This window comes from Hemiscyllium ocellatum, chromosome 16 (genome assembly GCF_020745735.1).
Source record: "Hemiscyllium ocellatum isolate sHemOce1 chromosome 16, sHemOce1.pat.X.cur, whole genome shotgun sequence".
Classification (NCBI taxonomy): domain Eukaryota; kingdom Metazoa; phylum Chordata; class Chondrichthyes; order Orectolobiformes; family Hemiscylliidae; genus Hemiscyllium; species Hemiscyllium ocellatum.
The window spans coordinates 56,480,956-56,495,942 of NC_083416.1; the positions used below are offsets into that span (position 1 = coordinate 56,480,956).

Consider the following 14,987-nt stretch of genomic DNA (forward strand, 5'->3'; position numbering starts at 1 on the left):
TAGGAATGCAAAGTTGATAATATAGAAGCTTGACGTAACATAGATACAGATCAGAGATATCATCATTTCTCAAAGTATTCTTGAAAAGTCATCAGGTTTGATGCTGAGTCTCACGTATGACAGGGAGAGCATATAACAATTTTTAAAATGCTTATTGAAAGTTAGATTTTGTTGTACTGACACTTCTCACCGATCAGAAATTGAACAATGCTTTCAGTGAGGGTGGGAGTGAGTATGATCTGGAGCCCTCTACCTGAAAGGATAGTAGAAATGGAGTCCCTCTGAACATTTAATAAAAATACTTTATGCATTTAAAGTGCCACAACTACAAATCAAATGCTGTAAAATGTAATTAGGTGGGACAGCTTTTTCCAACTGGCACAGGCAATATGATGAGATTGCCTCCCTCACCGTAAATTGTGTTTCAAATACCAACAATAAATATCCTATATAACTTTTATTTGTTGTCAATTAAATAGATACATATTACTGTGTATATTTTTTGGTTTCACCTTCACTTTGGTCTTTTGAGTAGCATTACAACTGGACCTCATTATTTCTCAAATTGTCTTAAAATGAATTGTGGGTTATGTGATTAGATTTTAAAACAGGGAATGAGAAGAACACAAAGGATCAGCACGGAGAGAACATTGATCTTCTGGCATATTTTCAGGCGTCTAATATGGATTTGGAACATTTTAACCTAATCCCAACTGAGAACAAGGCCATCACTCAAGACTGTCATAATTTTGCAATCTCATTTATAGACAAAGTTTCATTTACCGAGCCTTTCATAACCTAAGACTGTCCCAAATGTTTCACAGTCAAATACCCTGCATTACAGCCTTTTAAAAGCAAGACTGGAGTAGGATATGGATGTGTCACGGACTGTAGAAAGCTGTTCTAAACATGGAGTGAAGGCAAATTGATGTGCTAAAGTAGAAAGGTATTTCCTGTTAGCTGTGACTTGGGAGTACTTGATGGTTATGATCAGCAATTGAAATAGGAAATTGTTCCACTTGCTTTTAGCATTAACCTGATTTTCATATTTGCATTAAGTGAAGCTTTTATTAAATTTTCTTTCACAATATTGCTAATGGAGTGAAACATGGGGAATCATGAAACTGAGGTTCCAACATACACACTTTTTAAAAAAAAAATCAGTGCTATTAAAAAAGACAATGGTCATACATGACTGTCATTTATTGGTTTACAACTTCATTTCAATGGAATCTGAAGAAATAAGCATTACATTTTATAACATTTGTTCAACAAAATATAACAAATATGTACAATCACTGATAAAAGTACGAAAAAAGCATACAGACAACCAACTGTCTTTCTAAAAGACATAAGTTACAAGTAGTATCAAAAGTATGAGAAAAAAAAAATTAGTTGATTACATACTTTACAATGTCTCATTTTGTGAATGGGCATGTGCAGAATATTTCTCTAATACCTGTATGCTTATAATGATTGTGCAGCTTATTCAATACGCCTGATTGGATAATACATAGTCCATGAAGTGCACTCCAGTTTTTTTTTTAATATTTATATTTATATATATATAATATATGTATATCAAAAATAAAGCCCAAAATACCATTAACAAATGACTTTTTGAAAAAAGCAAACAATCACCTAAGCTTGAAGAGTTTTAAATTAGACTTAAATAAAGTACAGCAAAGATTTGCTACTATGAATACTACACAATCTTGTTGAACAAACTGATCAATATGATCAGCTAAATTTCCAAACAGTCACAGATTAGGACAAGCAGACGTTGGCCACACTGTAATCTGAATATAAAGAAAACTAATCAGGATATAGTTTTTTCTTTTTATATCTCCGTCTATTTACAACAGAGGCAGGAACTCTATTAGTCCTTTAAGGAGGAAGTTTCTGGCAATCATAATACTGTACTTGCTTTAATTTACTACTTGGTTTCAAAAACCTTGCTGCCCCTACTTTTAAATAAAGGCACAAGGTACTGTTCCCAAAAATCCTGACCATAACTGATGGCCAAACACAATCTGGGAGACAAATTAATTCTGGCAAAAATAATTAAGTATAATAACTTGAACTTGCTCACCTTGTAAACTTTTCTCACCAAATAAGGTGTGAAGTCAATGCCACAGTGAAATGATTTTGTTTAGAAATAGCACATGATCTCATTACACTACTAGTCATTAGCCAATGTAAGAGATTTTTCGTGATGAAAATAAACTTTTTCCAGTTACATATATGATCATATACAAATAACTAGACCATTTAACAAGTAATTAAAGCTAGTTTTTGTATGCCTGATAGCTGTGATAATTCTTTTCTGTATCCACCATTGAAGAGAAAGATTGAGACGATTCACTTAGTGCAAAGAACGAATTTGCGGGGTTAAAAATTAATGAATTAAACTGTACACTCAGCAATTGAAAGAATTTCCTGAAAGACTAAGCAAATACTGATATATTGTAAAGAGCTTGTTAAGCAAATGTACAACACAAACATTTTCACCAATCAAGAAATCTGACAGTGAACTGATGTACCACTAATTTGATGCATTTTCTCACAAGCTACTTCTGTAGTATAAGTTGGCCATCTTCATCTGTCCTGTGTTTAATGAAAAACATGTGTGTGATCCAGATAGACCCAAGTCATGTGAGTATGCCCAGCATCTGAGAAGCATATGCATGAATTTATGCCACTTGATGTTGTCTTCTGCTCCTCTACTGCACAGGCACTTGAAGCAATAAGAATAATTAACAAATGGAACTGGTTTATACATTGAGGGTGGACTCCTTGCATTTGCCATAAAATGTTGTATGTGACTCCATCTCTAGCTGACCAAGCCATCTCACTTTAAATTTTCTGCCAGGTGCTATGGCCACTGCCAGCACTGCATCTTAATGCATGGAAAGCCGTTCAGTGTTCATTGATGGACTTGGACCTTCAGGTAAGTCTGTAACTTCATGTTGGTTGGCCTTGGAGCAGTACAGCAGGAAGTACTGGAAGCATGTTGGATAGGGTAGGGAGGCGGAATGGTAGATGAACTGATGAAAAATTTGTGGGGGCCTCCATTTTGCCATTGGTGACCTTGAAAAAGAGGCACAGCCTCCTTTCACTGGCCAGCAGCCCACAGAGACAAAGCTACACATTTGGGCAGGCCTCTCTCGTCAGTCATCAAATCAGAGGAGAATTGTTCATAAAATCATTGAGAGGTGAAATGATTGGCCTACATCACACACTTGCATGTGCTCCTTAAAATCCAGGCCAATACAGTATTAAAACATAGGGGTCAATGAAGCTTTCATTAAAATTGAATAGGGACTAACAATCTGAATCATATTCAGGAGAAATGATATATATTATTTGTGGTGCAATTCATAATTCAAAACAATATATGATTTGCAGCTGTCAACCCAAAACAGTCTAGTCATTTGTATAGTATGTTTACATTCCAATTATGCATAAGCAATAAAGTACAATACAATTCATTAATTAAAACAATCTTGCAGCCTAACATCTAATACTTCCAAGATTAAAAACAATTTGGCAAGTTTAAATTTACCAAGTACTATTCTTCAGATAGAGTGCTGCTTTACAAGCCTGGAAAACTGAAGAACATTTGGTTTAAAAACTACTCAAAGACAACATGGTCAGATTCTCCTGGTCTTGCCACATGCAGCACATCACACATTGATGATGTACTTTAAGGCAGAAAGAATGAAAAATAAGCAGCTGCCTGCATTCTGAAAAAGAAAAAGTATATAGTCTTTAGCAGTCCTGTGTTCCATGTCATGACGATAACCTGAAAGGTTCCAAGGGTCAAACTGCAGAAACTTGCTCATCTTCTGTAAAATGAAAGAAATATTATTAGTTCACATTCATGATGAAATTGTAATATTAATTTCAATCTCTTCTACCAAGATTAAATCAAAAATGTGAATGATTTCTAGTTAAAGAAACAGGATAATAAGCACAAAATAATTTTAAAGGGACTATTTTACACATACAGATAAACATTACCACATTCAGTAATAAAACAGCCATTTGAATAGCTTTGAATGATGAAAATCAAATCACTAAAGTCTCTTTTGATCAATTTAGGTTTGGGACAACTGCAAGAGAGGGAGGAGGAGGTGGAGGATAAATTAAGACAAACAGTGACATCACAACAAAGTCATAGGCTCATTGGTTTGTGAGTAACTGCCATTAGTAACTGTGCGCATGGATATTACAAAAAAACCATTATGGACTTGTGATGCAGTGGTAATGTCCCTACTTCTGAGCTGGAAGATCCAAGCTCAAGTTCCATCTGTTCCAGAGGTGTGTCATTATATTACTGAATGGAGATACTTGTTTGTTAAGCCCTTAACTACCTACAATTATTATTAATTGTATTTCCTTAATTAATATTTGTAAAAATTGCTGGCAGTACTAAACTGACTGGGAGTTCTATTAATTAAAATTTTTAATGAAATAATAAAGATGGGGAGCAAAAATAGCAGGGAAAGAATAGTCAATACTGTGAGCTCTCTAACAGTAACTCCAATGTAGCATAAAGTAAACAAGAATAAATATTGGTAAATTGTGACAAAAGGACAGCAATAATCATAGGTGATCTTAATCTACATATAAACTGGAAAAATCAGATTGGCAATAGGATAAGCAGCATGTTTTGAAGCCACCTAGAAAGCAGGTTATATCAGACTTGTAATAGTGCAATGTGGCAGGACCTAGTTAAATGACCTTACTGGAAAGCATTTAAGTATCTAAAGTAATTAAGGAAAGCAATCAAACTTAAGGGAAAAGCATATCATTGCACAATGTTGAGAAGCAGGTCCGATGACTGGCCTGAATATCAAGTATGGCAGAAAATGCCAAAAACTGTGCCTTGAAAAAATAATTCAGATTATGAGAAAAATAAAGTAGTGTTCCCACATATCTTAAAAGGAAAGGAGTACATAAAGTGAGCAGTGGTCATCCAGAGTGTGAGGATACAGAGTTACTAGTAGACAATAAGGAAATGGCAGATGAAACGAACAACATTTTACTTCTGTATTCACTATAGAGCATACAAAATAACAAAATAAAACTCAGTATTAACTGCAAATCAAAGGTTCAAAGAAGGGAAGCACTTGGTAAAACACTGTGCAAACTGATGGAGGTACAGTAAGAAAGATCCTTATGGATTTCATTCTAGCATCTTAAGGAGGTAGAAAAGGAAGTGTAGATGTATCAATGTTAATTTTCCAAAATTCTTTAAATTCTGGTAAAAAGTTTAATCAGACTGGAAAATAGCAAATACAACCCCTCTGTTCAAGAGCAGCTGAAGGGAGAAAAGCAGAAACTACAGAATATTTAGCTTGACATCTATTTTGGAAAAGGCGTAATAATCAGTCATTACGAAAGTTGCAGCTGGGTACTTTTGGAAAGTGAAATCATGTTTAACCAACTTATGTGAGCTCTTTGATGAGGACGATTCCATTGACGTACTGAACGTGGATTTCTATCAGGCATTTGACCAACTTCCACAAGGGTTATTGTGCAATTTGGAAAAATGTAAATCAGATAGATTTTAGACTATTAGACTTTTGTTCCAGACTTGTGCTGCACTGAAATATCATCAATCTGTAACAGTGGAATTCTCCACTGCTTCTCCATATAAAGGGATCAAAGAGTTTAAAAGACCAAATGATAATTGTGATATAATTCTTGTAGAATAAATAAAGTGAATAATTTGTAGTTGATTAGCAGAAAACTGTTGATCCAATTTATAAAAATGAGTAATTAGTCCTTGGATTGTAAAATAAGGGTAGAGAACTTTGCACTTCAGGCCACTGAATTACTACATATTACTGAAAATTACAGAAAAACAAATCACCACAGAGTACAAACATTGTAACAATGAAAGAGTAATTAGGTTTTAAATGTGAAAGAGATGTTTAAAAAAGTTAAAATGGAAAATGTGCATTAGATAGAAAACTGAAAAACATTACTGATAGGCCTAAAATTATTTCAATTTAGTTTGGGCTGGGCTTCCATTGTGAGGAGTTACATGATCTATGAAATGAGATAGGTCCTCTAGGGTAATTATGCTCATAGCTCTCACATCCAACATTAACAGAAGATCAGCTATTTTGTAAATTATTAGTGACTGAAAGGCCATGAATTGTGCTGGTAGCAGGATTAATAGAAGCTTCAACAACATAATTGATAATATACTCTATATTCACAATTTTTAAAAAAGTGATTAGTTATATTTGTTTTTTTGCTAAAACTATAGACATAAATGAAATACTGTATAGAACAATATATTGAGGATCAATGCCTCAGAGTGACAAGGCACAGGCATGATCTGACAGTGCACTGATTCCTTGATCTTAGTTGCTTATTTCTAGGAAGAAGTCAAGCCTAGCTAGACATTTCTACACAAAGAAAAAAAACTCCACAGGAGCTCGGTCATTTGGGATCTTGCTGAAATCCTTCAGGCAACTTGATTATGTTGAATTTGACAGAACGCTTTAAATAGATCACTCAAAAACAATCACTACATTCATACTCATTACTGGGATAGATGTGACATTGGGATTTATCCCAAAAGTACAGACAAGCATCTACTACAAAGCCAGTTTAAAGGATTTTGCTCATTATAGCTAAATTTCATATGCTTATTCTACATTGTAACACATGGTGTTCTACAAAAGTGATTCCAGCTACGACACAGAATAACTGATGAATACTAATTAAAAATTTAACTAATTGCTCGAGGTTACTTATTTTGCTCCTAAGGATTCTAAAGATGGACAACCTACCATCATCTTCGTTATCTTGAAGATCCTGATGGTTAAGCTGTACTAGTCGGTTGGAGTCGGAGATTTTGTGCCAGTGAGGTAGGCCCAGAGCTTTTGTCTGGTTGCTTGATGTTGGTTGGTTAGCAATGGGAACCGAGAGCAGTCTAGTTGGGTCACATGTCTGTGTTATCATTCGTGACCTCTGCAATGCCACATTATAGTCCGGAGGTTTTAAGCGTGGATAATGATGTCCTCCTTCCTTAACATCTGCTATTGGAATTCCCACGTATCCCGGAGGAGTGGGTGGTGGCTCTCTATACCTACCATCCCTTTGTGCTGCAGTAACACAATACACTAGCATAAGAGATAATCATTGTTACATTAATGAGATTCACGAAAGAAAAAAATGTCAATGAGTTTAAAAATTTTGAAGATATGAAATGTTAGGATGTTAAAATATACAAAATAATTTCTCAACTGAAACAAAGTAACATCAGCAGCAGTGAAATCTATTCTAAAGTACTGGCATTATCAGAGTTACAAAATGTGATAAAACTATCATATCCTTATGCAAAAATACCACAGCTACTGGACATCTGAATTAAAAACAGTAAGATCGAAAATACTAAGCAGGTGTGACACCATCTGTGGAGAGAGAAAAAGACAATATTTCAGATGGACAATCTTTCTGATGAAAAGTCAACGGTTTCTCTCTCCAAGTTGCTGCTAGACCTACTAATGGTTTCCAGTTTATTCTGCTTTTATACAGCATATCTCGATATTTTGTTTACAATACTTCCAATCTTGCAGCTTAGGAGGCTGTCATTTGGTTCACTATATATGTAATAACTTTTTGAAGAAACTTTACAATCTAAATTTCTCCAAACTTTTCCTTTCCAAAGATCCAATTTCTTTTCAAAGTTGTTACTGAATCTGTTATTGTAACCATTCAGGTAATGCATGGCTTATCACAACTTGCTGCAAAAACATTTCATCTCATTCATCTTCTTTCAATTTTGCCAATTAATTTTAATCTATATCCTCTGGTTATTGATCCATATTCAGTGAAAATAATTTACCTTCATCTACTCAATCAAAACACCTCATCAATTTTTGTACCGGTGTTAATTCTCCCCTTTGTGTACTTGGCTCTGAATAGAGCAACTCTACTTCATTAATCTCTCTACATAATTGAGGAACTCCATCTTTGATATAATTCTGGAATGTCACCTCTGCACCCTTGCCATGACCTTAATGACCTTCAAAAAGGTGTGGTGCTTCGTACCAGAAAAATTACATTAGGTGAGGCCTAACCAGTGACTTGCATAAGGTTAGCATAATTTCCTTGTTGCATTCTGTGCCTTTGCTTATAAAACCAAGATCCCATGTAATTATCTGACTATTTTATCAATTAGTCCTCCATCTTCAACAGATATTCATAAAGCCTCAGAAAAACAAGCTTTAGTTTGTAATGCCTCTCCATGATGATAATGAAATCAGTAATACCTAAGCATAGTTATAAATGAGATCAAAGTGAAACCAAGACTGTTGCTACATTGAATACACAATGCCATCAATGTCCAGTCTTACAAACACCTTCAGTGTTTATCTCTAATACTAAACCACCATTGTATTGCAGACATTCTTTAGGTTCCTTTGCTCAATGGACTTTGTACAGCACTTCAATGGTTGGGTTGACAAAAAATGTCTTCATCGAGTATCTTGAATGCATTTTAGCTCAGAAATCTACTGCCACATACCACTGACCCGTGCACACCAAAACTTCAATATTTTATTAGATTTGTTCAGTAATTTAATAATTTCAAGTCAAACAAAACCTTTAGTATAGTAATCACCTAATAACTGGGCTGCACGGTGGCTCAGTGGTTAGCACTGTTGCCTCAAAGTGCCAGGATCCGGGTTTGATTCCCTGCCTTGGGCAATTATCTGTGTGCAGTTTATACATTCTCCCCATGTCTGCACGGGTTTCTTTCGGGTGCTCCGGTTTCCTCCCACAATCCAAAGATTGTGCAGGTTATAGTTATGCAGGAATTGGCCACGCTAAATTGCCTATAGTGTTGAGGAATGTGTAGGTTAGGCCCATTAATCTGGGGTAAATGCAGAGCAGTAGGGAAATGGCTCTTGGCGGGTTACTCTTTGGGAGGGGTGGGGTGGGGGGGGGGGGGGGGGGGGGGGAGAATGAGGAGCGGTCAGTGTGGACTTTTTGGGCTAGTGGGCCTGTTTCCACACAGTTGGGATTGCGTGATTCTATGAATTAAGAATATACAAAATACCTCACAATCTAACTCATTAAGATAACATTAAATTCTGTACCTTAAATGAATTATGTTAAAATACGTTATAAACATGAAATAATTACATGCAGTTTCTCTTACCAATAAGACCCTTTTCTGTGCTTGAAGTAACAGCTTTGTAAGAGGGGTCAGCGTTTGACTTAGAGTTTGAAACACTTGCATTGCGTCCAGATGCTTCAACTGTAGTCTCGTGCAAGTCTATTCGTTTTGCAGCCCCACAATCCATTTCAAACTTGTCCAAATGAGAATTTGTTGAAGGTGTCCAGCTTTCCCTGGAATGAACACATTCAATGGTGTCTTTAGACTGAATCGGACAAGTATTTTTAGTCAGGTCTCCAGAGTTTAAGTGACAGCCTGTGGTCCAAGATTGTGTCAATTCAATTTCTGCAATTGGTCCATCTAAAGTATGAGTATATTTAGATGCATTTAGTAGGTCCCAACTTTTCTGATTTTGGATTGTCTGGAAGCTGTCATGGGAGATGCTGGAGCAGGAAGTCCAGCTTCCACGGCCACTGTCCGCTGCATCAATTGAGATGTGATCATTGTGTTCGCGGGCCAACTCTTCATTACTTGAAGATGTAACTGCTGAATCCATAACCAGGCACCCTCGCTTTTCAGTACTTAAAATTACAGAAGAACTGAAGGGGAAAACAAATGTGTCACTATTATTTAGCCAATGGTTAACCAACCGTTAGCTGTGTTGGTGATTAACTTGCTATAGTTAAAACCCAAGTGTTCTTTGAAACCTTTCAGAATAAGTAGCTTTTCTCTTGTTTAAGCAATATCTTAGGGTGGGGGGGGGGGAGCGGGGAAACAGAAATTAGCTTTGATGTCAGTGAAATGGTTTACGATAAGTATTTTGCAAATGATCATTGATGAACGCATTGATGTAAAATTACACTGATGGATTCATCAAGATTATTTTATGTGCTTGATATATTAAATGCTGGTCAGATATTGCAGACAATGCTGGACATGTGAATTTATTTACACGTATAAATGAATGATAATGCAAGAGTATCAAGTAGATCCATTTTTTACTTGATTTGATTCAGAAGGGACTGTGCCGAATCCATTATCTGCTCTCTTCCTTACACTAAAAATACTCATTCTGAGCCTAATCTCAAAGCCACTTTTATAGCATTGTAACATTTTGTTACTTGGAAATCTGTTATATTTTAAATCCATTTTGAACTTTAATAAGTACCGAAGAGCGAGTTCTAAGAGGTGCACTCTAAAATCAGTGTGATTTATACATGTGTTAAAGAGGAAGGATGAAATGATCACAATTCTATCTTCCAGAAAATCCGCATAGATGTCAATTGTGATCTTGAATGTCCATGACTTAAGATTATTACATAAGACCTTTTCCAAAAGTGCATTCAAATATGGGTGAATGAGACTAATGATTAGATACCCAAACCATTTTTTAACACAAATGTAGACAATGCAAATGATAAGCAAAATAAACTTCATGATACCAACCCAAAATAAGTTGTTTATCATGTGCACAGCTACAGTGTAATATAATTCCATAACAGTTTTATATCTATGCAAAATCCAGCTTTTTCTTAAAGTTTTTTTTTAAAAAATGAATAACTGTGGAGTGAGAGAATGGTAATTTCATGTGTTTCGAAATAAGCAATTATGAAAACAAAACAACATTTTAAAACGTTCTTATTCTGAACGTAGGATACAGATTGGGAGTGGATGAATTTGAAAAAAAAAACTTGAGTCAACTCTTTAAATACAGCTCAACGGAGACACCAAAACCACAATTAAAGTATTCTGTATACAAAATATACAGGACAGAAATGCCTTACACAAGCAGAAAACTGAGGATTCTGATTATGTCATAAAACACAAAAAGGAAATATGGGCAGCTACCGTTTTCTCCAGGCTCAAAGAAACAATTATGGATAGCAAGTCTCAGATATACATTCAGTATTTTGTGTAATGCCTCTTACACTTTGATCACTCTGCAGATGAATTAGGTACAGAAATAAGCAATTTGACTCCTCTGAAGTGTCATTCTGGACTCAAAAATGTTAACAGTTTCTCTGTCCATAGATGCTGCCAGACCGCTGAGTGTCATCAGCATTCTCGGTTTGGCTCCTCAAGCCTGCTCTATCATTAGGTAACATCCTTTTAAGCTTCTATACCCTTTGATTCCCTGGTCACAATCATAGAGTTGTACAGCATGGAAACAAACCCTTCAGTCCAACTCGCCAATGCCGACCATTTACCCTAAACTGTTCTAGCCACATTTGTTGGCATTTGGCCCCTATCCCTCTAAACCTTTCCTATTTATGTACCGATCAGATGCTTTGTAAGTAACTTAACCCAACTCCACTGCTCCTGTGTGAGAAAAAGTTGACCCTCAGGTCCTTTTTAAATGATTCTCCTCTCACCTTAAACCTATGTCCTCTAGTTTTGAAATCCTCTACGTTGGGAAAAAGAACTTGATAATTTATCCCATCTTCATGAGTTTATCAACCTCCATATGTTCATCCCTCAGTCTCTGACGCTCACAAGAAAAAAGCCTCACCCTAATCAGCCTCTCCCTATAGTTCAAACCTTCATTTCCTGGCAACATCCTTATAAATCTTTTCTGAACCTTTCAAGTTTAACAAGTTCTGATATTAGGGAGACCAGAAATGAATGCAGTAATCCAGAAGTGGCCTCACCAATGTCCTGGACAGCCACAACATGACATCTCAACTCTTAGACTCAATGTACTGACCAATGATGCTAAGCATTCCAACCATCTTCTTCATTACCCTGTCTACTGTGACTCCACAGCCATTAACTGTATAAGTCCTGCCCTGATTTGCCTGAACAAAATGCAACGCCTCACATTTACCTAAATCTGCTATTCCTCAGCCCATTGTCCCATCTGATCAAGGTCCCGTTGTACTCTGAAATAATCTTCTTTACTGCCCACAACACCTCCAATTTTGGTGTCATCTGCAAACTTACTTGTCATCCCTCCTACATTCACATCCAAATCACTGATATAAATGACGAAAAGCAGTAGACCCAGGACCTCTCCTTGTGGCAGACCTGGTCACAGGTCCGCGACCTGAAAAACAATCCTTCACTACCGTCCTCTGTCTTCTACCTTCAAGCCAATTTTGTATCCAATTGGCTAGTTCCCTCTGGATTCCACATGATCTAACTTTGCCAACTAGCGTACCATGCAGAACCTTGTTGAACGCCTTGCTGATGTTACATACAACGTCTAGCACTCTGCCTTCATCAATCTTCTTTGTCACTTTTTCAAAAAAAACTTGATCAAGCTAGTGGGAGACTAGTTCCCATACACAAAGCCACATTGACTATCCCTAATCAGTCCTGACCTTTCCAAATGCATGAAATCCTGTCCCTCAGCATCACCTCCAACAACTTATCCAACACTAATGTAAGGCTCACTGGTCTATAATTCCCTGACTTTTCTTTCCCACCTTTCTTAAAAAACAGTCAAGAATCTATCCAACTTGGCCTTAAAAAAAATTCAATGACCTAGTCTCTATTACTTTCTGGTCAAGAGAATTCCCATATAAACAAGATCTTCACAGAGAGAAAAAAAATTCTTCTAATCTCTTTCTTTAAACTGTACCACCTAGGTCTAGTCTCTCCCTCATGGGGAAATATCCTTTTGCCATCTAACCTGGTTAAATCCCCTCAGAATCTTATGTACTTCAATACATATCATCATTCAAGATGCCAAGGAATACAGGCCCAAGCTGTCCATTCTTTCCTCAAAACAACTCCTTCATCCCAGGAATCAATCGAGTGAACTGTCTCCAAATTGTTTCTAATGTAGTCTTTTTCCCCCAAGGCAGTAGACAATTCATTACAATAGGAATGACCTCTACCTGAATTTCCTACATTGTAGTAACTTTCAACTTATAGCATTTATTGTCACAGTGCAATGTGTAATGGCACAAAGTAATATGGAATTTTGCAAAATGCTAGCAATCCTATCTGGGATATTACCAAGTAGATAATGTTAATAAATTCCCGTAAATTTAAAAAAATATAACATGTTATAAAAATACAAGTAGAAGAACAGGAGGTAGAAATTACAAAACAAACCAGGTTTAAACCCAACATAAAATGTTTTGAAAGAATCTACATTATTACAAATAATCCAGTTATAGTTTCTTACAATAGCGGCAAAAATGGAAAAAGTGAAGGGAAAACAAGCACTTGCAAACCAAGTTTAAGATTTAAGTATTTAGTTTAGTATTATGGTTGCAAGCTGGAATGGCTATTAACTTTTGCTTACACAAGTAGTAGAAACTACTTTCTCAAGTGACAAGAGTGATGGAGGCATTTTTCTTCTGAAATATTTGAACAAATTGCGCATTATGAAATTATGAAAGCTTGTTTTCTGTCCACATCTGGTCCATTGAAAGCTTTGGTTTACTATTTGGCACTACTTTCATTAAAATTGAATAAGTAGTGTGCAGAATATTAAGTAAATCTCTCACTTCACAAAGCATATAGTAAATTGTGTCTTTCTGTTCAATGAGCACCATCTTACCTTGTATTAGGTTGTACAGATCTGGCTGCTGGATGCACATTTCTCCCCCCAGTTGCTTCCATGGTATCTGGGACACTGAGAGATGGTGGCAAACATCTCTCATCCTGTATAGCTGCACACAAGGAGTCACCAGAACAATTGCTGACAATGCTGGATCGCGATGAAATTTCACTGTGACTCGAGTCCGAGAAATTGTCAATTCTTGTAATAGGAGCCAGAGCAAAAGCTGAACATAAAATACAAGTTTAGTCTCATGCAGTAGCATTGCAGGTTTGGTTTGAAATTATGACTATTTTTGAAGAATTCATTTACACTCAGGAAAGACGAGGCTATTATACATATATGTGAAATTATTCGCACAGTTCTCATCACCTCCCTGCAATAACTGGTGAAATTCAGACAAACTTTCATACTGATAGGGTAGGCTTTCCAAGATAATGGGTAGATTGTTGGAATTTTAGGCAGGAAACCTAGAAAGTCCACCATTCCCTGCATGCTATGGAATTTTGACTCTAAATAGTGCACCTTTACAACAGGATCCCTACCTAAAAATTGGTTATTTTGATGTGTTTGGTTTTCAGTTAAGCGAGAATGCTGTGAAGAGGCTATGGGTGGAGATAGTGTTATTGCTAGTTAGTGAATGTGGGTGGGATGAAGTGATGGGTTTGATCCTTGATTGGGTTGGGAGAATGGGTGGGGAGGGTCCATGGATATTTAGATTAGATTAGATTCCCTACAGTGTGGAAACAAGCCCTTCAGCCCAATATATCCACACCGACCCTCCGAAGAGTAACCAATCCAGACCCATTTCCCTCTGACTAATGCACCTAACATTATGGGCAATCTAGCATGGCCAATTCACCTGACCTGCACATCTTTGGACTGTGGGAGGAAACCGGAGCACCCGGAGGAAACTCACGTAGACACGGGGAGAATGTGCAAACTCCACACAGTCACCCGAGGCTGGAATTGAACCTGGGATGCTTGTGCTGTGAGGCAGCAGTACTGTCCCCAATTTGCATTTGGCCAATGCAAAAAGACAGCAAACTCTGTCAGACGGGGGAGACATTTCTGCCCCTCCTGCCTTGGAGTTAATGCCACTGGCCATTTCTCCAAAGTAATATTCATCTCCTTGAGATGTTGGGTATTGAGAAGACTAGGGAACTTTGCCAGTCAAGGCTAAGCCCATGGTGAGGGGGAGAGAGAGCGAGCAGAAATGAGCCTCATACAAAAGACAATACTATGGATGCTGCAAATCTGAAAAAACAAACAGAAAATGCTGAAAATATTCAAGTTAAGCAACATCTGTAGGGACAGAAATGGAGTAAACAT

General features: G+C 36.7%; 1 protein-coding gene across 7 annotated transcripts in view; it reads right to left on the bottom strand.

Annotated features, from left to right (window-relative positions):
• Positions 1–1,258: 1,258 nt before the first annotated feature.
• The window catches only part of LOC132823438 (rap guanine nucleotide exchange factor 6-like), a 397,644-nt gene continuing 383,915 nt past the window's right edge, over positions 1,259–14,987 (bottom strand). For 5 of the 7 annotated variants that reach the window (XM_060837290.1, XM_060837288.1, XM_060837291.1 and 2 more), the window contains 4 exons: positions 13,656–13,881; positions 9,188–9,744; positions 6,813–7,145; positions 1,259–3,848 (listed from right to left, as the gene is read on the bottom strand). In XM_060837290.1, coding sequence (XP_060693273.1) covers positions 3,823–3,848; positions 6,813–7,145; positions 9,188–9,744; positions 13,656–13,881 — 1,142 coding nt within the window. In that variant the 3' untranslated portion in view covers positions 1,259–3,822. The remainder of the gene's footprint in view (positions 3,849–6,812; positions 7,146–9,187; positions 9,745–13,655; positions 13,882–14,987) is intronic. The other 2 variants (XM_060837289.1, XM_060837293.1) reach the window with 2 other exon arrangements.